Source organism: Camelus ferus, chromosome 1 (assembly GCF_009834535.1).
Source record: "Camelus ferus isolate YT-003-E chromosome 1, BCGSAC_Cfer_1.0, whole genome shotgun sequence".
NCBI classification, from domain to species: Eukaryota; Metazoa; Chordata; class Mammalia; order Artiodactyla; family Camelidae; genus Camelus; species Camelus ferus.
In genome coordinates, this window is record NC_045696.1 from 52,820,985 (window position 1) to 52,846,638 (window position 25,654).

General features: G+C 41.6%; 1 protein-coding gene across 2 annotated transcripts in view; it reads right to left on the bottom strand.

Annotated features, from left to right (window-relative positions):
• Positions 1-6,219: 6,219 nt before the first annotated feature.
• Positions 6,220-25,654, bottom strand: part of LSAMP (limbic system associated membrane protein) — a 571,849-nt gene continuing 552,414 nt past the window's right edge. The window contains exons 8-9 of one of the 2 annotated variants that reach the window (XM_006176532.3): positions 17,470-17,502; positions 6,220-11,295 (exon numbers count right to left, since the gene is read on the bottom strand). In XM_006176532.3, coding sequence (XP_006176594.1) covers positions 11,198-11,295; positions 17,470-17,502 — 131 coding nt within the window. In that variant the 3' untranslated portion in view covers positions 6,220-11,197. The remainder of the gene's footprint in view (positions 11,296-17,469; positions 17,503-25,654) is intronic. The other variant, XM_006176533.3, reaches the window with a different exon arrangement.

Sequence of the window (25,654 nt, forward strand, 5' to 3'; positions counted from 1 at the left end):
TCTGAAAAGCTGCCCTTTCTCATCAGCTGTTCACAGCCCTGTCTTTAGGGATCCCAGCTCTTTTGGACCCAGTTCCTGGCATACAGTCTTTTTGGCCCAATAGCAGGGCTCTGAGGTGTCAAGTCTGTCTTCCCAGCCAGATATGAACTCCAGAGGACAGGAATCTGCCCTCGGGGAGCAAGTGACTAACTGAGCATGGTGCCTGGCCCACTGCAGCTTCTTCGCAAAGAGTTGTGAATGAACAAACCAATGAATGAATGAACAGCCCAGTAATTGGCATCTGTGTCTTCACACCTCTCCAGAATTTTTTCCTGCCACCCCCATTGAACGGCTTGTTAACCTTGCATCTGCAGCTGCCACGCCCTTCTGCCTGAGCCTCCCTTTTCAGCTTGAATTTTGCACCTTGTCAACAAATGGTGGTTTTCCCTCACCACCCTGTCTGGCCACGGAGGTCTTGGTTAGCTCTCCTTTCTTCTCATCACTGCATCATGCCCATCTCCAATTAGTTCCTTTGTTATTTATGTGATGATATTTTAAGGGCGTATTTATCTCAAAAAGGATAATATATTTAGCAAATGTTATATATGCAGGAGGTTTTAAGTGGGACTAAATGCAGCGATTAATGCTAATGAGTCTGCTGTTAAAATGTAATATTCTCGGTGTTATAATCATGCATCGCCGGATGTGGAGCCTCAGTGTGTTCAACAGATGCCGATCTTAATGGCCACATTCTCTTCCTGTGGCTAAGTTAGCTTTAGTTAAATGTACCATTAAAAATAACCATCTAAACTGTTAGTGAGGACAGAGACTGTGTCCACCAGGAATTTTTGTTTTAACCTCTGCTTTATTACTTCTCATTTTCAAAAGGACTCCGGGAAGGTGGGAAGCTTATTGCCTATCTAGGGTGCTTTAAACAGGAAGAACAGAAAAGAAAAGCTGAGTTCACTGCAGTTCAGATGCAGTGTATACAAGTGAGGGCAAGAAAAAGGGATTCACGGGGAGGGACGCAGGCTTGTGCTGTTAACACAAACCACACTTGGAAAGTAACTCTCCTGTGTTTTCATCTCTTGTTTCTTCTCAGTATTTGGTATTCGTTTAGGATCTGAAGCAGAGTTGGGTAATTGGGGTTCTTGGCAGTTCAACTAGTTGATATTCAAAAATCTTGTCTTCCTGAAAGTACTGTTATTCTCTCACAAATTAGGATCAAAGAGGGGAAAACACCAGGAAGTGCCAATGTAGGACCAAGGATCTGATCCTTCCCCGACAGCAGGAAGCCTGGTTTGGGTTTTTGCACAGGAAGATGGAGTTTGTATCCCAAAGGATTAATGGCTGCCCAGGGAGGGCTCTGTCCGGTTCTCCATCGCATCTCAAGTCATGCCCTGAGTCCCGTTCTCCAGGTCTCAGAATGGGGCTGCATGACGACTGGAGGTGGGTTCAGGGGTGTCTGTGTCTTGAGAGAGCCCATGTGTATTTAGTGGGTGTGACCCTGGGCCTCCTCTTGGCTCCATGCTTTCTCGGCTACACAACTCTCCAGGGCAGGGATCAGTTCAGGGCCGTGTAACTTGTGAGACTGGGGAAGGGCTGAGTGGGGAGGGACTGGCCAGACCTGGGCCGCATGTTTATGGAGCTTTTTCCAGGGCACAACCCTACTCTCTTGCTTGTAGGAAGTGACTCCATCCAGAAGGAGTGCCCAGTCTTTCCCCCTGGTGAGTCCTCTTGGGTCTGGGAGGTTTTGTTTTCTTTTTTCTTTCAGAATTTACTCAAATAATAATGTACCTGGGTGGACTGACGCTACATGAAGGCTATGCAATCTCAGGATTGCTGGTTCAGTGCTTGGGAGTTTACATATTAAAGCAAAAATTTACTAGTGCAGGTTAGGCTAATTGTCTAGGAGCCAGAAAATAATAAAAGGATGGAGAGACGTGTTCATAGTCCAAGGACTTGGAGTCCAAGTGTTGATACGGGGCAGGTCTATGGATGGAGCCGGTGGTCGCCGTAGCTGAGCATCTGCGGCAGCACTGGTTTCATTGACAATTGCCTGGGAGCTTTTGATGACTCTTAAGCTGGAGCTGCTTGGGAGTACAACTGCTCCATTTCTCTTAACCAGACCAGCATCCTTCCCCTTTCCTGGGTTTCTGATCCAGGTCCACCTCTGGGGCTTGCTCCCGTAAGTAGGAACATCTCCTCCAGGCAGACGGAACCTGGGGTGGAGGTTCTTTGGGAAATAGGAGCCTTTACTACTAGATCAGTGGATGTCTAATTTGATCTGGGAGGCAAGTCAGGGGCAAAGTGAGCAGGTAGAATGATATAAAGATTACATGGCCAGTCAAAACTTCATACTATCTTATGGAATGAAAACTAATGTCTTGCTTTAAAACACGTGCCATGTCAGCCAGCACCTTACTGAGAATGGCTGGGTCTGTAAGAGGTGGTTAAGTTAGAGGACGCACCCCCGCCATGTGCGTTCTCAGACAGTTTCCAGGGTTTGGTGTGGATCCTGAATAGCTTGAGAGTCTTTGGTCAGGAAATAGCTTTGACTGATGGAAAACTACCCCAACTGGCCAGTCACCAGTCTAGGGAGCAGAAGAGAAGAACTTAGCTAGGAAAGTGTAGAGAGGACCTTTTTCTCATTGCAAAGAGCCTTCAATTAATAAAATGTATCAAGATAAATTTCAGATTTATTTTCCTTCCTTCCCCTGTCTGTCCTGTGTAATGCTATAGTGTTTCTACAGAGATTCTGAAAATGTTTTGCGAAGGTAACAGCTCTCAGCAAGAATAGAAAACCAACCGCTTTTTTCATATTAAAAACAGGGTGGCTTTAGAAGGTAATATATGTCCTGCTATCAGGTTGTGTCTTGTTATAACTAAACCTTACAGAGAACCCCTGTTATGGAGACTTTAAAGAAAGAGTATACTCCCTAATGATTTGGCACATCACATCCTAAGGTCTCACTCAAGTGTAATAAGTAAGAATTCTTAACATTTTATCCCAATGGTAATTTTTGCTTATTTCTTATGATCCCTTGAGGAAGAAAAAGAAAAACTTACAGAGAACTCTTTGCTTAGATGAAGACAATTGTTATATTTATTTATTTACTTATTTATTTTTAAATGGAGGTACTGGGGATTGAACCAGGACCTTCTGCATGCAAAGCATGCACTCTACCACTTGAACTATACCCTCCCCCCAAAGGCAATTGTTATAAATACCACATTCCCTTCTGTGACAGAAGGGACTTTGATTGAGGTCCTTCAAGTGATTCCTCAGTGTTTGGTCCACGCTTTCTTCACATAACTTTCATTGTCATTGACTTCATTTCCTATCTCAGTCATGAAAAATTTCCAAGAAACACTAGTCAACCACAAGATCACTGACTCAGGTCAACGAAGACACATCTCCTTTTCACGTTTATTTCATTTTGTTTTAAGATCACAGAAGAGCAGAGCATTCATAAGTGTAAAGTAACAGAAGAGAGAAACAGAATTTAAATATATTTTAAAAGAAAAGGAAAAAAGCTTTTTTTTTTAATTTTCATTTTTTTTTTAACACACACTGCGCTTTTTATTTTCCTTCATAGAGCTAGTATCCAGGGGAAAAAAAAACCACACAATAAACAAAAATGGAAAAATCCTTGAATAACCAAGAACCCAAACAAAAATTGGCCATGAGTTTGTACCATCAAGGAAAGTTCTGTTTATGTCTTTAGGGCTGAAAAAAAAGGAATGTATTTATATATATATATTTATATGCATATGACACCATTAATAAGGGGAAATCTAACCAAAAGCAGGACTTATACAGCTTTCAACAGAGCAGTGGGAAGGACATTGAGGTGTTCTGTGCTTCTCTCCCTTCGGCAAGGTCCTCACTTTACCTCTCCTCCTCCTCCCAGTGAGGAGTTAGGGAGCAGAGCTTGGCCATAATTCCCCAGGGTGAGATTTTTACATTCTCTGGTGAAGAATGAAGATTCAGGGAAGTGAGTTCAAAAAAAGCTCCAGATAGCTTAGAAGGACAGCCACATGCCAGGAAGCTAGTGGTTCCCAGTGATTTTTGTCTTTTGCAAGAAGCAGATTTCTACTCTGTGCCTGGCTTCACGTGGAGAGGGCTTGTGCGAGGAAGAGTGCAGGGGCAGGAGCTGACCCAGGAGCACCTCCCAGAAAGACACACCGCTGAAATCACCCTGGAACTGGGACGTTGTCCTATGGGCATGTCATTCTCCCACGTCAAGAGCTTCATACGTACTCTAAGCACGTGGTATAATCTTATCTACATAAAATGATACTAATTCTGGGAAGCTTTGAGTAACCCCCACTCTTCAGTGTACCAGAGACTTGGATTCTCTCTGTCCTCCTAGGCAGTGCATGAAAAGCTACCACTGGACAGATACACAGATGGGGAGGCTGGGTCAAGACAAGTGCACCTGTGCTCCTTCCATCTGGAACGTGGATGAGATAGTAATTCCTCATGAACCACCTGAGAAACCATCGTCTCTACTTCCCTTCTTTTCTGAGAACTTAACTTTCATACTGATTTTGGCCTTCACCACCACTCATTCATTATATTCAGCCCTGTAACCTGCTGAAATGTGGTTATTTTTGCCCTGTTTTCCACTTGTCTTTTTGAAATGGCGTTGACTTGTACTTTTGGAAAATGAGGTTTGTTTTCACTCCATCCACTTACTTGACTTCATAGTCTGTAAGTCCAGGTTAGGGAGACTTGGGCCATGAGAAATTCCTTCCAAAACAAAATATATAATCTCGCCTGTTTCTCACAGAACAGCCTTTTGAATCTGCCTGGGACCACACGCTCACTGCTGTCAGCGCAGGCAGAGTTTTCAAGGACACCCACTTAATGTAACGAGGCCCTTGGCCCAGGATGAGAAAAAAAAGGATGTTTCCCTTCACGTGCACAAATTCTTTGCTTGGTACCTGCCTAATACCCAACCCGGCCATTGTCTTCCTATGAAAAGTTATCAGAATATAGCTCAACAGTTAGATTTCATAATATTTTAACTAAGGATACAACTGTCTCAGTGCCATCAGCATCATCTGAATGTGTCCCTTCTCTACATTGCTAAGAAGTTTGGATCAGAAGAGAATTACAGAGCCTGTCCAGGGACCCTGTATACTAGAAGTTTTGGCTTTTGAAATGGAGATGATAAAATGAGGGTTCTGAGAAGTGGTGATCAAAGTAGAGGCAACAAATAGCTGCTTAGAATGATTAGCTGGGCACAGCACTACATAAGGATTAAATTCTTATTCAGCATCAGGGAGTCTTAGAGATGTCAGAGGTTTTAGAGATATCATCCAAATTCCTCCCTTCCAGGATGAGAAAACCAGGACTCAGGAAGGTTAGCTAATTTGCCTAAGGTCACAGACCCAGGGCTAGAACCCACTTCTCCCGACTCCCAACTCAGTACGCTTTCCTCCTACCCCACTTCATAAAGTTGTCATTTAGCCTGGGTAGAGGAGTGTACTTTAAGCGTAATATTAATCTAACCTAAATTTCTTTCTATAACAGTCTTTGCAGAAAATTCCTGTGGTCCTGGAAGTCATCCCTTTGATAACACTCTAAGTACCACTTGTTCAGACCACAGAAAACATAGATCTGTCATCCTGTTAAACACATCAGACACTTCAGAAAGACACCAAGAGAGCATGCCTGAGAGAGATACTCCCAATTAAAGTGATTCTGTCCTCACTTGCAATATTCAGGATAGTTATATAGAAAATAGGTCTACCAGATTAAGCAAAAGTAGTTATCTCCTAGGATGATTTAGCAAGACATTTCTCAAGGATATGGCAGTTTTTGTATCCCTCAATTTCTTAGGATCAAGGTGACAAAGAAGCTATCCCGATGTCTTTGTTGGATGGAAAAGAAAAACTGAGTAGTGTTTTACTCATCAAGGTATAGGTGACTTCCTTGGAGCTATTTAAGATAGTAAGTAAGAAGGAATAAAAAGACAGTTCAGAGTGGATGCAACACACACACAAGCCCTTAAAACTCTGCCCTCGGTCTCTGCACTTCCCCTGCTTTGGGGTCAGGTCCCGAAGGAACCTAGAGGAGGCCTCCTGTGACTTGAGCAGGATGTGAACCTTTAACAGTCCCCTGGGTAGGCTTCCTTTTGCTGAAGCAACCTCCTGTTTGCGCCATTAGTCACACTGCTTCCCATTCTGACCTGCAACAGGCTTTGGTTTTTATTTACTTTTATTTGATCTTTTTTTTTTTTTTTTTTTTTCAGATTCGTAGGTTTAGCTGAACTTGGTCCCTGCATGAAAAATGAAGTTTACATAGTTTATGTGATGTACATAAACTACTGATTTACATTGATTTAGACATGATTGGTGCCTAATTTATTAATCAGCACACAGTATGTAAATGTGCTGAAAGGAAATCAAGGTTTTAAAATAAATTTTCCATAATATCCATTAACATTTAGGCTGGTGTAAATGTTAAACCCACACCTACTGTTGACACCAGCCTTCTGGCCAATGGGATGGTCCTGTATGTTACTGGGTGAAGACAAATGTTTTCTTGAAATAGCAGTTGGCGGCATTTGACAACATCGCTCCCTGCAAAAGAGAAGAGTTTATGTCTCTTCCACTGTATGCACATAAATGTAAACTCCATTTTCGCATTTAGTGAGGTTACAGATATTATGCCAGCCATGATGAGAAATGTACATCACTGGAGCTAATGCAGTCTTTGGAGAAGATATATTTTAAACACTTAAGAGAGAAGGAGGCTTCCTAAACTGGATTTGTATTTCTTAACTTAGGGTCTTATCTCACCATTTTTGTGGTATGTTTAATCTTTGACTTCAAAGTATTAATTGTTTTTGTAGGTCAGATAGAGCATTGCACTTATGTTTCTATTTTAAAAAATGAGAGTTATTGAGAACCAAGACTAAATTCAGGCTAAAAGTTTATGAAGTTGAAGAGAAAAATAAGGCCATGGTTAATCCCATGGGACATAGTCTATCAGCAAATTCCTTTTAAACAGCTCATAGCAAGGTGGAAAAAATGGGGCCCCACGTCTTTCTAAATGAAACATAGCTCTTTTCTTTAAACCAAATTTGATACTTTTCTTCCTTTTAAATTTAAATTATTATTGTAGATTTGTCTTATAATACATACAATATTGTAAATATAGCATCTGCAAAGATAAGATTAAAAAAACACATACACATATATATTATTTTTTCACAAATAATTCAAGACTGGCAAAAACAAAATGGGAAATTCTGGGAGACAAGCCAATAGAAACAATCAAACCACAACCAACCTGGGGCTGGGGTCTGCAGCTCTGGACCGGTTAAGCAGCTAATAACTCAGTAGTAACAACTCAGGAACAATTTCATGCTAAGGAGTTTAGTTTTTGTGTGCAAAGGAGGTAAGTCCATTTCTGGAGGAGAAACAGATTTTTGTTTCTGTCCTCCAAGAACATGAAAATCACGAGTACTTTCACAAGGTCTCTAGGAATAGCCCCAATTGTCTGAAGATGTAGTTTAAAAAAATGCTCATGGCAAGGGTGATGTCTGTCTGACTTGGAAGAGAAGGCAAAGTCAATGGGACAATTCTTCCCCATAGAAAATGCTAGGACTTTTCCCTAAGCCTTAGTTCTTTTAGGGCAGAGGGATTTTATGTCTCAAAACCAGTAAGACTGTTCCTCCAACAAAGGCAAAACCTTCTGGTGAACAAAATTGCACAGAGGATGTAAGTCCGTGGTTGTAAAATCTAGGATAGTTTTCATTCTTCAGGAAGTGCCCTTGGTCAACGTCATTTCTGCTTTAGTTAACTGCAAGTCGGGTCTAAGGGTTTTGTTTTGTGAATGGTGGCATTTCATTTTGCATACAAAGGACATTAAATATATTAGCCATTCAGCTTCATTGATGCATTTCACTCTTCTCAGTATATTGTTTCCAACCTGTTGGTTCTTTTCGCTGCAGGGTTTCAAGCTTTGATTATCAATGGGCAAAATTCTTGAAGAGATTTATAGCACTATGATGAACTCAATTCCAAGAAGTCCCACGTTCAGTCTCTTGGTGTCAGTCCTCTGGCTCCTACCTTTCTCCTGACCTTTCTCCAAACAATGTTCTCCTCCACTTTTCACATGGCTTAAAGACATTTTCAAACCTATGAGTTTCTTGGGGGTCAATAATTCCTCTGAAACAGGAGACAGGACAAAATTCCCAGATCCTACCAGCAATATATTCAAACACCACAATATTCAATAAGTGTTTAATTACGTTTAATATATGGACCATTATAATAAAACTCAGGGAACAAATGGTGCTGACATGGCAAAGACATTCCTTTCAATGGAGAATCTCCTTCGGTAAAACCAAGACCTTGTCCTTGTGCTAGAGACAATAAGAAATCTAGGTGTATGATTAAAATCTGTGACATGCCATGGGGATCTGTTCCTGAAACTGACACTAAACTGAATTAACTCCTGTTACTTTTCTCTTTTTATATATCTTTAAATTAGCATGCACTCCTCTAAAGCTTCCACTTAAGGTTGTGGCTGACTCTTCAAAATATGGGGAATATGTATCACCAAGGATGATAAGCTTTTATTCCTGGACTAAGAAGCCTAAACTGTTAGAGAAATCCCTGATTGTCCATAAATTGATGCTGCATAGGAATGTGGCTCACCTTCTCTATATTTTTGTAGCTACCATCTTGGATAAGAATTTTGGTCTTATGCCAGGATCTGCCACAAATACTTTTACCCACTCTCAAGCCCAATGTGTCCTTTCAGTTTCATGTCTAAATTGCAAAATCGTGAGAAGTCTGGTGATAAGCTTTTAAAACAAATGACAGAATCCCCTAGAAGAGCTTAAAAGTACTGCTCATCAACAAGACCTTTCCCTTCGAAGATGAGACTCACTGCAAAGAGCCTTCAGTTAATAAAACGTATCAGGGTAAATTTCAGATTTATTTTCCTTCCTTTCTTCCTCCTCTCTCCCTTCCTTTCTCTCTTTCTCCCTCCTTTTCTTTCTATTTCCTCCTCCCTTCCTTCTTTCCTCCCTTTCTTCCTTCTCCCTTCCTTTTCTGATTTGCAGTTATGAAGTTTCCTGTTGTATATCACGTGACAGCTACGGTCCAGGCCCTAAGACTTGGTGAGGTCCTGTTGGCTCTGCTGAAATACATTCAATGATGATCTCAGTAACAATCCTCTGTCCTTTCATGAACTGAGCCATTTCCAGTGCTTCCCATAGTCTAAGTGAAAGCAATGGTTGGTTTCCTGACAAAGATATTTACACACAGAGAGCCAACACTCTCTGTAAGGTGTGTCCTAAGAAAATCCTTCCGGTGTCATGCTGATGCCAAGCTTCATGGGATGTATACAAATTTTGCCTAAATTATTACAAGTTTCCCAGCTCTTCTGGTTAAGAATGAACTCACATTTCAGTGTTAATGGCAAGATGACTCTTGTGACTGTAAACTTAAACACCGTATCCCCCACTGTCTCTTTTTCAGGAGACTAGAATGAGCAGGAAAGGTGGAATATAATGCCGTTCCTAGTGGCCTGGCCTTGGATAATGATGGACCACTATGAACAGTGGTGCTGTAAACACCACTGGTGGACCAAAAGGGAGACAATGGGGGCAACCAAATAAAGTATTAGCCTAGAACACTAGGACAGAGGTCTGCAAAGGAGCACAAAGAGTGGATTCTTTTTTGTTACGGTCAGTGCTTTGTGCTGGAGCTCTGACAGTATTTATACCGTGAGTAGGGACCCGGGCATCCTGTGTTTCTGCCTTGCTCACTCTCACTGTACTTTATCTGAAATCGGGGGGAAAAAAATCTCTAGTCAGGGAAATCTGTGGGGCAAATGCAGTGTTATCTGAAGATCAGGGAGGGGGCAAAACAGGGCAAAACAGCCACGTGATCTCCATGCAACTCATCACACTTTCCTTAGACGTTAATGCTTGGAGATCTTCCTGCTTCAGGGAATTTACTCAACACATGCTACTCATTCCTGCAGCTGAGCAGGACCAAGTCTGCAAAAAGCCAGGAAATACGTGAATCCCTCAGACTCGTGAAACAAGAGTGAAATCAGAAACCTTCTATCCTAGGTCACCTCATCCACATCACTGATCCTTTCTGCTGTTTGCTCACCCCGTCAATAGTAGGCACTTTCATTTACAGTGATAATCTGAGTGACTCTGGACTGGGTTCTGATGACCGGACTAGGAGGAGTATGAGGTCCTGCCCGGAGGCGGGGCACAGCTCGGTCTGAACACACGCTGATGTCCCGTGAGCGCCGTGATGGGGGAGGGACCCTGCTCCTTGCCTCCTGCCCCACCGCGTGCCCCGGCACCGTGGCACAGCCGCATCTCAAGATCACAAAGAGGGACAGTATCTACAGCACAATGAGTCTATGTACACGTGGACCATTCCCTCGGCATGCTTTACAGAGAGACGCACACGCTCACACGCACACGCACACACACCCACGCTGAGAGCGAGAGACGGCCGGCGCGCGGAGGGGAGAGGTAAAGCGCACGCTTCCTGGCATCTGCGGCGTGGCTGGTGCCCCGGGGGCGGCGGGAGCGAGGGGAAGCGGCGGGGGGCCGTGAGGGCAAAAGGGGCTATCCGGGGCAGCTGTGCGGGAGATAGAATGCCCTGGAGGGAAAGGAGATGGTCTTAGAACTTGGAGAGAGAGTGGAGGCAGGAGAGCCAGCTAAAGGCTCAACGCAGGACTCCAGCATGGATCCCAAAGATGGTCTGAATGGCTACGAGTCAGCTCAAATAAAAAACAATAAAATGAGGATGGAAATACAAACACCAAAGGCAAGACCTTATTTTTTCTTTCCCCACGGATGAAAAAGGATGAAGGAAGGAGTAAGTGTGTGTGTAGGGGGTTCATATCCATCTGGTGCTTCTTATTTTTACAACGCTGGGATCTCCTTACCACGATGGCGTCTGTATACAGTGTACATTTGCTTAGATACACACATACCCTGGGAGAACTTTTCCCACCCTGAATTATACTCCAATTTTTATTGATGGACTGTGAAATCGTTTTAAATGCTGTTTTTTCTCCTTTGTTTTCTTATTTCCCCCTTCATTTACAAACACACAAAGTTGTGAAATAAACAGTCTCCCCCCATCTCGCTCTCTCTGTATCCTGTGTGACGCATTTTTGTGTGTGTGTGTTTTTAATTATTTTTAAATTTTTATTCTATTAACATTTGCTGAGAAGGCAGAGCAGAGATGCTGCCAGCAGCCACAGTGGTACGGCCAGACTGATGGATCCGTTGATTCCTCTCACCGACCCAGGTCCTGCAGTGCAAAAGAGAGAGAGAGAGAAAAGAGAATAGTTACATCCAGCCCACTCTGTGTTACAGCTGACAGTGCAGAGGGAAGACTGGGCCAGGTACCAGCATCTCAATGTCAGGGCACTTATGCACAGCCCAAGAAGGGCTCACGATCTTTTTGAAATCCTTCTCTTTGAGCTATAAGGATCTTAAGGGGTATCTTTGGTTGAAACACTTCCAAATACAAAATGCTTTCGCCGAAGATGGCCCTAAAGCTGGCTGTCACTGAGGTGTGTCATGATGTGGCAGCCTCCTCTTCATCCAGCCTTCTCCTGTGGTGGCTCCACACAGCGGGGCCATGCTGGCTCTGGTTAAAATTCCAAGCACTGGTGAGGGTCCTTCAGCAGCCAGACACGGGCTCCTCCAGCTGATTCATCACAGCATCTCCATTGATAAAACATGGAGCCAGTCTGTGACTCTCATTTCTCAGGGGGGAGTCAGTAGTTATTCATTTGTTAATGGAGAGAAGAATTGTTTCAAAGTAACATTTATGGCTGGGTGGCACCTTAGCTGCAAGGCAGAAAATAAGTCAACTCATTGCGGGGTCTCAAGAAGCAGCAGGGGGTCATCTGGTCCAAACTCTTCATTCGATGCTTTAAAAATAAAAATCAAAGACGACAATAACCACAAAAACAAAACAGCCAACCCAGTGAGGCAGGTCCCAACCAGAAGCAGGACTGAGACTTGGGCTTGGCCAGAGTTCATCCTGGAGGGGCCAGCTGTGGGTTTCCCACTACCTGGGTTTTCCCAGCGTGGGCACAATTTGTGGGATGTGGGTGTGGGAATGGAGAGGAAAGTGGAGAAGAGATTTGTGTGCCAACGGAAAGAGGAGAATTGAGGCAGAAGACGTAGGAGGGAAGAGCTTGTTTCCTATGCTTTGCTTGTTCTGTTGTCTCCTTTTGTATAGTTCTGTTTGTTTAGATCCATTACAAGAAGATATTAGTATTTTTCACAACAAAGACTTTTGGATTTAAGACTGTATGCTTAGACAATGACATTCAAGAAAGAAATTAGTGTGACAATAATTATGGGTCACTTTGAAGTTTTGAGGGCACATATGGAAATCAATGTATGTGTGAGTGTGTGTGTGTGCATGTGTGTGTGTTTAAACCTATGATGGTTTTCAAGTGCAGTGGAATCATCCTCTGGTATGTGAATGTTTCCAAAATTGTCTACCAACATACCAGGTCAGAGGTAAAATAACAGAGAAAATGCTGAATTCAAGAATGTTCTCCTAATCTCTGTTTCATATACATAATAAGAGGAACAGCCACAACCAAACACAACCAAGAAATAATTACACAGCACTTACTACAAGTACTGTTACAAATGCTTCACAGATAGAAGCACATGACCATGCTATGAGGCAGGTACTGAATGAACCCTGTTTCCTAGTGAGATGAGGGGGCACAGCAAGGTTAAGCCCGTCTCATGAGTGCACACAGCCAGTAAGCAGAGGGGCTGGGGCTCACCCCAGTGGCTGGTGCCGGGCCTTTGCCTGTCCGCACTGCATGAGGTGAGGCTACACCGGGAAGGGGTGCTGGTGAGTCTCCTGTCAAACATTCGGCAAATGAAATCTGGGTTTAAAACAGTAGCCAGGACAAACAAAATGACAGGAAGCCATCCATTATCTTTGAAAAAATGATTTTCAGCAGAAGATTTCTTTACTAGATTGTCTTGTTGAGAATATTAAAAAATATGACTTAATATAAAAATATGAATATATACAGAGTTTGAATAGCAGAGTTATGATATAAAATGAGCTTTATTATATGCAAAGCTAGGGAAACACAGAATAAGTAATTTAAATATTCAATCAATTCCTTAATTTTCTGAATGGCTGCAGAACCATATTAATACAAGGCACTGTAGCTGCCCTCAGGTTCATGCTTATCTAGAGGAATTAAGGTTCAGGAAGATCATGCATCCTGCATAAAGCACCTGATTAGTAATTATTGACCAGGCACCGGAATCCAGGTGTCCTGAGTCTTAGCTCAGTGTTCTTCCTAAGCCTTTTTGGCTTTTGGGGAACGTTAAGCTTTTAATGGCAACGTCCCCGGGCTTCCGGCCTGGCGGCAGCGTGTTTCCCTGTGGTCTTAGTTCCTCTAGACGCTTTAGATGTCATGAGCTCTTTGGCACGTTTGTTTGGATTGGTGTGTCCGTGACACTTCTGAAACAGAGAAAGACTGCACACACATTGAAGGGTTAAGCAAGACTGATTTTTGTTTCGCCCCAGGGATACTGTGAAGCAGAAGGTTTTCAGAAGGAGTCAGTTCTGCCTATTTCCTTAATCTCATTTTTAGTGCTGGGACAGGCCAGATTATCTTTCAGACATCTTGGAGTTGAGTGGTACCTGGCGGAATCTGAAAAGTCTAGTCTTATCATTTTATTTGAAGGGTAGTATTTGAAAAAACAAAAACTCCATCATTGAAAAATATGATCTATGCATATATGAACCTAGATATATATGTTCACATATAACGTTCTTGCTGATGTATGTACATACATATATGCAGATAAATATCTTTTATATGCATATTCATATTTACACATATGATATACATACGTTATAGGTCTTTTGATGTACACAATTGAGAATTAACTGTCACTTTCACATGCTAGTCTATGTTATATATATAGGGAATCCCAGTATGACTGTTAATAATCTTTCATTTTATTTTTAATAGAATTATTATTACATATTTGAAATGTATTTAGTGGATCTGTTAAAGCTATTTTCATCTCTATCAATTATTATTTATTAAGTGCTCTCATATAGCTCTTTGATGTGTGTATATGACTTGTTCTTTTCATAAATGGTTTTGGGAGTAAATAAATAGGCTTGAAAAAATACAAAGATAAATGGCTGATAGCTGGGGAATCAACACAAGTGTGTATGCAATTATATATATATATATATATATATATATGAGTGCAGAGGAGGCTACTTCGGTTAATGGCTAGTCCAGGGAAGAATAATCAGCAAAATCATTAATTATGGTTTAGTTCATAGTTATGAAACTTCTGCTTATTTGTGGAAATGCAAATGATAAATCTTATTTCCCACACCAGATGGCCACACTCAGCAAGTGCTTTATATACTGACAGATAGAATGAAAGCAAGAGTCTGCAAACATAAATCAGCCTTAAGAATCAATGGGCAAATAGATCCACAGTTCAAAAATTGCTACATGCTTTTCATATAACAGACAAAAGTCATATCCTGGATTTTAGCCACATCCTATATGTGGGTATGTGTGTTTATCTAGTAAAGGTTCAATAAGTGGTAACATTGTCATTATTATTATTAACTATAGAAGTCTGGATTACAGAAGGGCATGAAATACCCCTGAATCAAAGACATTGGTTTGCGAACGGGGTCAAGGCTTTTAATGTTTGACCTGAGGGTGCAAAATTTAGCCGCAGCAGGATTGGGAATCTTGAATTACCACACCAGGTCCAGGTTCTGAACCCCAGGACGGGATGACAGCTGAGACTCTGTATCCATGTGAACGCTGGACTGACTTTGCTCTGCCAATGCTTATAAAAGGGAATTTGCGATTAAGGGTAAGGTTGATAAAACATCCTGAAATTTCAAAATCTGAGAATTTGGGGGCACGTCTTTACACTTCAAATCTGATGCGGGACGCTAAGCCAATTGATTTGTCGTGAGTAAAATCTCCAAAAAAGGACAAGGTGATTTTTCAACACCTCCTTTAGAGAGCGTGTGCGGGGAGACACTTTGTGATTCAAATCTGGCCAACACATTTCTGTTGCTTCTCCTGAGTGTTTTGGGCTCTTTTCTGGGATTTGGGACTAGATTTATTCAAAATAATCACACCCTCAGTGACGCCTGGGCATTTCTTCCAGCCACTAAAAAAATCCAGCCCATTCGTAATTTTATTCCTGTACATAGTTCAGCCATACAAGAAAAGAAGAAAGGCCAGATGAGTTGAGTTTAAGTTTGAATTCTTCTTAGAGTTATTAAAGGTTGACCAAGTAACTAAAAATAAAACAAAATCATAAACAATATACAAAACAGTTGTCAAGCAAAGGAGAAAAAAATCTCCTAACTGTCTCTCAAGCTCTTATCTAGATGTGCAGACTGAGGCCCGAGTGCCGGGAGCCATGTTTCAAGGGGAAAAGACTGACTTTGGCGCCACCTGCTGTCCATTTTCCACCAGCACAGCTTCCTCTGGGTGAATCAACTGGGAGTAAGAGCCTATAATCTCCAGACTGGAGCCGACTGGAAAGGAGGATATATTGATGTTTTCTTTGAGTAATGTGTCTTAGAGTTAAATCTGGGTTCCTCCTACATAATCTTTATGCATTATCTCCCCCTTCTATAAAGTGAGTCTTGGGTAAGGCTAAAGTATTCTCACAGTAAAATTGGAATTATCACATGTTTTCCATCAAAACAGCATCCAATATTTTGAAATGCAAAATTCTGAGATTTTTAGGTCATTTCTTGGAATTCCTGTGGGCAACACTAGGAATGTTTCTCATTGGTCTTTGAAAAAAAAATCCTATAGCCTATTTTTCCTTACACACCAGAGCTGTGAGGTATCATGTTCTACAAACCCTAGCTACTTAAGATGCAAATATAATTGATAATCATGGCTTTGAAGGGAGAAGAAAGGTTGAAGAGGGCAGTAGTTTATACTTCTTCCTCTCAATAATTTTGTTCCTATGCATACATTTCTGGTTACCTCTTTCCAGCCGCCTTCTGTGAGGACTTGCTAGCGCTGATTGTGAACAAGGTACTGGCCCTTTCCTGGGAGTAACCAACAGAGTGTCCACAATCGCTGTGGCTGGTAGGGTCTACGTACCACAAGAACAGTTTTCACTACTGAGAATGACCTTGGTAGTCTCGTCCCATTTGAGACTCAGGGAAGAAGACATCTTCATATGAGACAATCACCAATCCAAGTGGGTGGCCACTAGGATTTAAGGAAAGTGGTGTCTGCCAGGCAGATTATTCTGTGACTCTGGTCTGGGGACAGACACGGTTAGGAACTTCTGTTGGACTTATAAGATGGCACCTCAGGTTGGGTAACTGCTTGAATCTTAGAGTCCATTTCGTGAAGCTTTGACCTGGTTGCACTGTCTTTGTAGGGGCAAGAATGTGAATTATGTGCCACGTGGCTGAGGGAGGTACGTGGGGGCAGTGGAGGGCACAAAAAGACAATTTCCAGCAGCCCGGGTGGAGTGTAGCAGGGTGAAGTGACAGGAAGACCTGGGGGGATGCTGAGGCAGGAGGGAATAGTAAATGTTCAAGTGCTTCATTTGAGGAGACCCTGCTCTGTTTCCTTCAGTAACATATCTATCTGAATAGCCAACAAGGATGGCAAAGTGGACGCTGTGTTCCTTCTAAGAGCCCTGTCATCAGGCGGCAAACATTTCCAAAAGTCAGCTCTACAAGAATTAACCAAGAACACTTAAGATAAGAAAAGTGGGAGGCGACAGGTACCAGGATGGCCCTCGGTTGCAGTCCAGAGCACTTGCATAGGCTGTCCCTTGCATCATGTTTGTATGGCTGTCAGAGCAGCAGTGCCCTGGTAGAACAGAGCTCATAATCAATTTTTTAACCATCCTTAATATATTATTTCTTACTCTATTGTATCTCAATTTATGCATCTATATATGCACATATGTATAGTGCTTTGTTGTGTGTAGATGTTTGTGGGTGAGAGGAGCATGTGCACATGTTTTAAATCACTGAGTCCATGAGTCAGACATAGCTAAACATCACAATTATCTAGGAACTTTTTAAAAAAAAATGATATACCTTATTTAAATCACTACTAAACCTGTCTCATCTCCCCCATTAACAATAAAAAATTCATATATACCTCAAAAAAAAAAAAAAAAAGAAAAGGAAATTGGGAGGAGGGTATAACTTGCTCAGTTCTGGAGATTCAAGAATAACTGTCAAAAGCAATACAGGGGTCATGGGTTGGATCAGGGGCTTTTTGTGAATGAGAAAGTTCACAATTTGGGAAAAAGAGTGGCAATGTGTTATGGAAATTATTACCACAAATTATTGATATGAAATAAACTCAATGGTATTAGCCCTCGATATATTGCTGTGAAACCTTAATGTTAACATACATAACATAATCAGAAATAAGAATCATACCTTTTTGCTTGAAGTGCACGGTGGTGCCAATTTCTAAAAAGGAAACATTTAGCAAAACAAAACAGGTAAAAAATCCTTTATCAGTTGAGAACAAGCACAAAGGTAGCCCGGTACTCTCCACGGAAAGGAGCATGAGCAGAAAGGCGGCAAGGACGCTCTAAGAGGAACACGTATCAGTAGAGGTTGAAAGAAAGGCACATGGAAGGAGGTTGTTTTGTTGGAACAAATGTTGTGCAGTTGGAGGTGGCAAAAAAACAATGTGCAAATACCAATACTTGATGTGACTTGTTATGTGTGCAGACAGATTCAAGAACTCCGAGTACGACATGTAAAAGTACTCCTGACTGCAATTTAATGTAAAGATAGGATGTCTGGCCCCCACCAACCCCATTCTCCCAACTGTCCGTGTTTGCTCTACTCAAGCCAATTGGCTCTCTTCCTTTTCCTTTCTTCCTTTTCTTCTAACCTACAGTCCAACTTGAAAGCCTTTGCACTCACTGTTTCACCTGCTGGGAATGTGCCTCCCCCAGATCTCTGCACCGCCTACTCGGTCTATGTCACTCAGATTTCTGCTGAAATGTCAACTCAGGAAGGATTTCTCCGATCACCTTATCAAAAATGGTCTCCCCTGTTACTTTCTATTCTTTTCCCCTGATATTAATATTAATAGCATTGACCACTACTTAGCATCATGTTATACACATACTTACTTGCTTGTTCAGCGTTTCTCTCCATCATTAGAACATACTCGCCATGAGGGCACAACAGTTCATGTTTTGTCAACTCTTGCATCCCTGGTGCCTAGATTAGAGCCTGGTATGCAGTATGTATTCAATAAATAATTGTTTATGGGTAAAAAAATCTCAGGGTTGGAAGAGCTTCCATAGGTCAATAGCCTAGACTCTCTTTCAAGTGTCCTTATTAATTAAACCACAGTGCTCTCAGATCTTTAGGAGTAAGTATGGAAAATTTCCAGAGGATACTTTGAATCTCAGAGCCAACTGAATGATTCATCTGCTACAGGAGCCCAAAGCATGGCTGTCGGAAATGGGTTTTCTTCTCTTGGAAGATCAGGATGTAGCCTTGCATCCCTGAATAACATGTTTGCACTTAGGAAGTAGAGTGACCTCTGAAGCCAGAGAGAGCCTTCTGATCCAGACATCCAGTCATCTCACTGTCCTGCTTGAAACTTGCTTATGCTTTCTTGCGGCTTCCGGGATAAAGAGCAGCATGCGGCTCGGCATCCGTGGCTCTGCCCTTTCACCTCCCCCCCCCCCCCAGTGCTGATCATCGCTGCATTCCAGCCAGCAATCCTACCTGGCGCTCCACGCTGCCACTCTTCTCTGTCGGGAGGCCTGTGGCCTAGTGACATCTCTACTAGGGATCCCACTCGTCCTTCGACATTCGTTATAAATTCCACAGAGAAGCCTTCCTTAGTCTCCCTGGTACAGTTAAGTCCCTTTAATATAAACCCTGTCCTCCTTCGTAACACTCATCTCCATTTTAATTTCAAATGCGTTTATCTGAGGTTTTGATTAATGCTTATCTTCACTCCTGGCCTGTGAGTTCCATGGAAGCAGGGGCTGTGTCTGTTACTGTTCCCTTTGTAGCACAGCCAATGCATGAAGGCACCTGAGCACATCACGGGCTAAAAGCGAGGATCCAGAATCACTGAAGTAATGAGAAAAAATAAAGATATGCCAAGCATTCACCTAACAGAGGATCTGAGACTCTGTTAAGACAACAGAGGATCTGAGTAGCTAAACTTTATTCTGATTCAGCCAAAGGGGTCAGATCTTCAGTATCAAGTCTGCAAAGTTTCTGAGGTTCAGTGCGATTTACTAATCCCCTTCCTCAGAGATTTTCCATTTGCCCATCCAAAGGAGATCACAAGGAGAAACTCTCAAACAGCATGTTTTCTAGCATTCTTAAGATGATTATAAGAAAGGCACAACTATCCTAGTGTCTGAAGTCTTGAAAATGTTTGTCTACAATTCAGCATTAGCAAAACTAGTGTCAGCCAGGCTGTTCACAGTGCAAGCTGTGTCTAGGTGTAGGGACAATTCCCCTAAACTAGTCAGATGTGGGGAGGGCGGGGTGGGGAGCCACTGTGAATGTTCTTTTACACCATGATTGCTGGTGGTCCTCCAGATGCACTTCTGAAGATGCTCAAAGTCACTGGCACCTGCCCATCTGCCCGTGAAGAGCTAGTCCATTACGGACAGAAACTTGGAGCAAGAATTCTGCTCCTCTCCTAGCAGAAGCCAGCAACTGATTTCAAGCTCACCTGGGAAGTGAAGCCAGATTCTACCAAGATATAAAACGCCAGTCTCCACTTCTTGACCACACTGATCGTCGGATCACAAACATTTCAATTGTGTATAAAATACACAGGCATCTATTTTCCTTCATAATACTTGTTCTCACAACTTTTCTTTGAAATCAATATATTTCCTTAAAAATTCTTTAAAAAGGCACTGTAGATAATGTGCTCATTATAATCTAAGGAAACTGAGGCCCAGAGAGGCTAATCAATTTCCCTGAGGTCACACAGAAAGCGAGAGGCAGAGCTGAGACTGAAATTCAGGGCCCCCAGCTCTCCAGCCAGAGCTCTGTCCATGATTCCCATTACCCCTCTGGAATTTTTAAGAAAGCAAGGCTGTGTGAGTACAGCCTGTATAACTCTAGGGTCATCACTGAGACATTGAAATTATTCAATATCGACTGGGGAAAGTTTGGTTCTGCTCTTGTGCAAAGTGCAACTTTCCCTTCTTTCTTTGGTTGATCACTCTTTAGAATTTACAAGGACCTCTCAGTCAGAGTGATGCTCTTCACCCAAAAGGGCTTAGATTCCCAAGGGGACCATCTCCATGTAAAGAACACGTAGTTTCTGCTGCTTCATTCCTGGTCTCATGGAATAATTCCAAGCAATTGTTCAGGAACCTGGGCAAGCAGGAAAACCAATAATAGCTCTGCTTAAGCTAGAAGGTATCACTTAACTTCTCTTTGCCTCAGCTTCATCAACCATAAAATAATCTCAATTAAATGCTTCTTATAAATTTATTCTATCAATTAGATAAATCATCATACTACTCATCATATGTATAATATACATCATACTATATTGTCAGGTTTATGGTAACATCCCTTCTAGAGAGGACTGTCAATGAAAGTTTAGTGGAAAAAGGGAAAAATAGATCTTAAAAGTAAGCCATGATGGTATCAAAGAATAAAATTAAAAGCAGTATGGATGAATGAAACAGGATGCTAGCACACTGAAGTGACAGGGAAGCAGACTGACTAGGCAGCATTTTGGTCAGAACAAAACTAGCAGTGGGTCCACCCGTCGCTGGCACAAGCCTGGGTAAGAGTCTGTATGCTCTGAACGGGTATCTTAGGGAACAGACACTCCCCTGCTAATCAATCAGACTTCATTAAAAGAAGAATTTAAAAACATTGCTCAAATGTTACACTCTATGAAGAAAATCTCATAAAAAGTCAGATAAAAATACACATTTGTTTAAAGTATCTTTAAAAAACAAACTAGCTTACCAGGTAAATTTTAGGAAGTCTTCCCTAATGTAATAAATGAACTGGTTTGTGAAACACTAATGATCTTAAGACTTGGAATTCCATTTGTATTTAGGAAAAGAGAATGGAGTGCTTATTTTGTACTGTTACTTCCTACCCACCCTCTTCTGTTGGAACATTCTCTTTTGAGGAGAAAACCTTAATTTTTCCCCTGAGCCTGGCTCTTTGAAAACTTGGTTGTGTGCTGCCATCCTGTGGTCATACTAAGACATGTTCCTAGGTGCCATCGAAAGTAATCACCTTTGTCCACTAGGTGGCAACAGTGAAAAAAATTTTTTTTCAATCAGAGCAGGCATGAAATGTTACTTTTCAAAAACGTGTCTTTTCTACTATAGACAAGAAAGACATATTTTGGTCCTTAACAACTAAAAATTGTTCTCTCTTTTCCAACGTGAAGGTGATCTCAAGTTCTTGGGTAAAATTGCCTTGCCAGGTATATCATTTCTGTAGGGATTCCCTGGACATACTTGTTAGACTATACCTGAAGTCTACCATTTTTATGTTTCTTGGGAAAGCTTCTCTCCACACATTGATCTTGTTTTAGCAAATACACCTAACAAGTGAGCCAGTGCCAGCCTAAATAATAAAGCAGAAAGATAAATCTACTACAGCAATACAGTAAACAGAATTTGGGAGAGGTCTAGTACAGAGAAAGTTCTAGAATTCTGTGGAAGCATCTTGTCATATGTTTAGATCTTAGCTCCTGATGAGGGGGTACAAGGAAGCAATGGGGAAAATAATTTAATACTAGAATAGGCAAGACCTTTGACAACTTTGTTTATGCTAATCTGCCTTTGACTTTCAGATTCTTTGCACCCAAAAAATGTGCAGCATCAAAAATTGCCAATTCAGCCTTTCCTCTTGGCATAGACAATGTCTTCCTTGTCCACTATTGTAGCCTCAGCTATTTCTCTAGCACAGAGTACGTGCTTAATAGATCTGCTGAATAAGTGTTTGAGTCCATAAATGAATGAGTGAATGAGTGAGAGAATCAATCAATCAATCCCTTGAGAGCTGCCTTTGCTGAGATTCTGGGCAGGGGACAGTGTTATTCTTTTGAAATCACCATGCCTTAATGCAAAGGCAAAATCATTGTTGGGAATTCACAGCCATTCGAAAGGCCAAGAGGTCCTTTCATTAGCCCCCAGATCCCTGGCAGGTAGAACATTTTCTGGAGGGTTGAGCTTTATTTAAGAATCTCCTCATGACTCAGGATATTTAAACCTTAAAAATCCAAGCTTTTTGTTGTTGTTGTTGTTCAAAGGCCAGAAGATTTATTCTCACCTCTCATCTCCCATTATGTGGTATGATTAGGCTTATCTGTCTCCAGAATTAAAGTGAGTGGTGTGAAGCTGAGAGATGCTTCATTGGAAACCCTCAGACTTACAGTTCGGTGACTCCCTTAGCACCTGAGGAAATTTCCGCATCTACGTTTATGAGCAGTTTGGGCATTTTGCCTTTTGTGGACTCTATCTGGGAGAGAAGATGAGGGCACAACAAATCCCTGAGGAGGAAAACTGATTTTCAGTCCTTTGACTCCTAACAGTTTACCTCCACTCCTCTGCTTATAAGCATTCATTCCAATCCAGAGGTAGGCCAGGTAGATTCTGGGGTTTCCACGAATGTTCTAACTCCAGTGTGTTTACGTGAACATAAACAGCTCACTTTAACCTGCCGCAGCCATGGGAACAAGGAAACATTCTCTGTTGTGTACAGAACAAGTGTTTCTATGAGGCCAGTCTTCTGAGGGGCCACAGGGTTTGAAAATGACACATTAGTTTGAGGACTTAACATAACTAATTGCATTTTTTTTCAGGGCCAGAATTAATAGGAGTGTATGTTCAGGGGAGAAGGAGGGTCCACATTCAATAGGGATTTTATCCTCTAGTTGCCAGGAAAGGCGAGAGAGGGACAGAGTTAAAACCATTAAGAAATTTAATAAAGGAAATGAATGAGAACATTCGACTTGCAGCTTCGTCCTCCCTCACAGATGCTGAGGACCTGAAGCGTGACGTCTGTAAGTGTCCTCCATGGGAGTTTATGGTTTTTTGTGCTCCTTTGTGTGTGTGTGTTGTTTTGTGATTTTTTTTGGCCACAGTTTGGAAAAATAAAACCTTTATTATTATAGTGGCTTGAAGGGGGGCATTTTTATTAATTCAGTTTTCAAAGCCACACTTTGAAATTGTTCATTTCTTTTTCAAAGGTTTCTCCTCCCTCCTTGGAGGCTTTAGGGATTAGCAGCTTGTCCTTGTAAGCATTATTATTATTTTTCCTTTTGACGTAGAAAAAAAAGCTACGCATACGATTTCTCTTTGGATTGTTAGAGTTTTTTTTTTTTTTCCTTCCAGGAATAGGATTTTAATCTTAATAATACATTATAGCTACAAAATTACTGTTCCACCTTCATACTAAATGTAACTGGAGACTACTAACTGTTCCAATATAGGATTACCTCAGAATTTCTTATGCAAAGGAAAATGAATAGAAAACAAAACAAAAAAAAAATCATTTGAAAAACTCATTTGGATTGTTAGAGTTTTAAATTTTCTCCCATGTACTATATTCATGTTGTATAAACCCTAATGCCTCAGATATCTAGAGTAATGTTCTCTGAGAATCCCAGTAGTCATTCTGGGTCTAGTTTAGGAGCAAAAGCCAAAATACAGAAGTCGGTCTAATCCTCAACCTTAAGGTTATTCCTGTTTTCTTAGTTCATAGGTGGATCATTACCCTGATGAGTAGGACAATACATCAAACTGGCTGGGAAAAGAAAAAGCCTTGGCAGGTCATCAGTGTTTGAGAAAGGAAGTTGGGCTCCCCCTTAGCTGGATGTGGGTCAAAAAGGAATCTTACACTTTAACTTTACTTTCAGATTCTCCTAGGGGCTTTTCCTGGTATAGTTGATCAGTGACCAGGAACGGACTTCAGGTATTCGATGCTGCTTTGGAGTGAGTCAGAGACATGCATGACTTCCCAAGCTTTTTGCCACCCTGGACAGATGGTGATAACTCCTTGCTGAATGAATGAATAAATCCAAACCAAAACTAATGCTGACATACCTTCTCATTATGTGATAAAATAATTGAGACTCACTCCTTATTCTCGTCAATTAATGAACTAACCCTCTTTATAAGCATTCAGTCCAGTCCACAGGCAGGAAATGTAGAGTCTGGGGATTTATATTGTTTGCACGAATGTTCTAATTCCAGGGTCTTTACATAAGCTATGCTTTATACTAAAGAGAATCAGAGAAAATACTTTTTAAAATAAAAGGTCATTTCATTAAAAAAGGACAAATTTGTAAAAGGGAAAATATTAATACATCAATCTACAGAGAGAACGTAAGAGGTCCCCCATCTGAAAGGGGGGAGTCTTACTGGGAATCCTGGAGGGGACACACAGGAGATCTCCTGTGAAGTGAGTCAGGTTTGACTCAGGAGCTGGGAGAGCGGAGTGTTTGCTTGTCCCTGTGGAGAGAGCACTGGCTTGGGGCAGGAGCTGCTCCTGGACCTGCATCTTCTGTGACCTTGAGCAAGTCAGGCCCAGCTTGAGAGAGGGCAGAACATGTAGAACGGGTTAGGTGTTCTAGCCTGAGTATTTCATAGTACACTGACAGCTCAAACTTTCAGACCAAACATTTGTTTATATCATATGAATGGTGTTATCTCTGAGGAGAGAGATTATATATAATCTTTATTTCTTCTTTACAGTTTCATATATTTTCAAATTCTTCCATAATAAGAATGCATAACATTTATTGTCAGAATGGAAAACTATTTATAAAAACAAATCAATGCATTTTTTTAAAAAACTCTATAAATCTGGGGAAAAGAAAATAATCGTTTTCTGATTAGTTAGCTTTGGGTTGACATGATTACAGGGGGACTGAACCCCCCCCCCCCTTTTAGTCGGCTGGTGTCAAATAGTAAAACTAAAGAGAAGGTAAGCTAGGTGAGGCAGAATTTCTATAAGGAACAGTCTTAACAGCACGACATGGCAATGCAATAAAAATGTATTATATGGGTTTATGAGGTCCTTCTGGCTGCAGGCATGAAGCGATAGCCCTGAGAAGCAAGTACAGATGCACGAACTGACTTTAAGTGCTGCTCGGCAGAGATGTGGGTTGTTACAGAAGTGCACACTCACTACGCACCTCCGATGTAAAGAGAAGGCGTCCTTAATCTCCTACAGTAAGTCAGTCTCCTCAAATCCTGCAGGTGTCTTATTTAGCCTTAGAGGTTTAATTTTTAATAATCAGTGAATTAAAATGTTAGAATGCCCAAGGGGCTAAGTTTAATAAAGGAGTTTCCCTGGGCCACTCCACCTAGAAATATGGGTAAGGTAAGTGTGTTTGAATCAGCTGTCAGTCAGGTATTAGGGTCAGTCATGCATTTTCTGTCTTAAAGAAGAAACAAGTGCTTTTGCCCTTGTGCCTAGAACGTGTCTCCACTGCACCTCTGGGTAAAACCCTGGCCTCTGCCCCTTGCTGGAATTCAAGAACAGTCATCTGATTGAATAAAGAGCTACCTCCCAGACCCAAGTCTACTTATTCTTGGGTCAAAGTAGATTACATTTTGTGTTTAAAAACGTACGT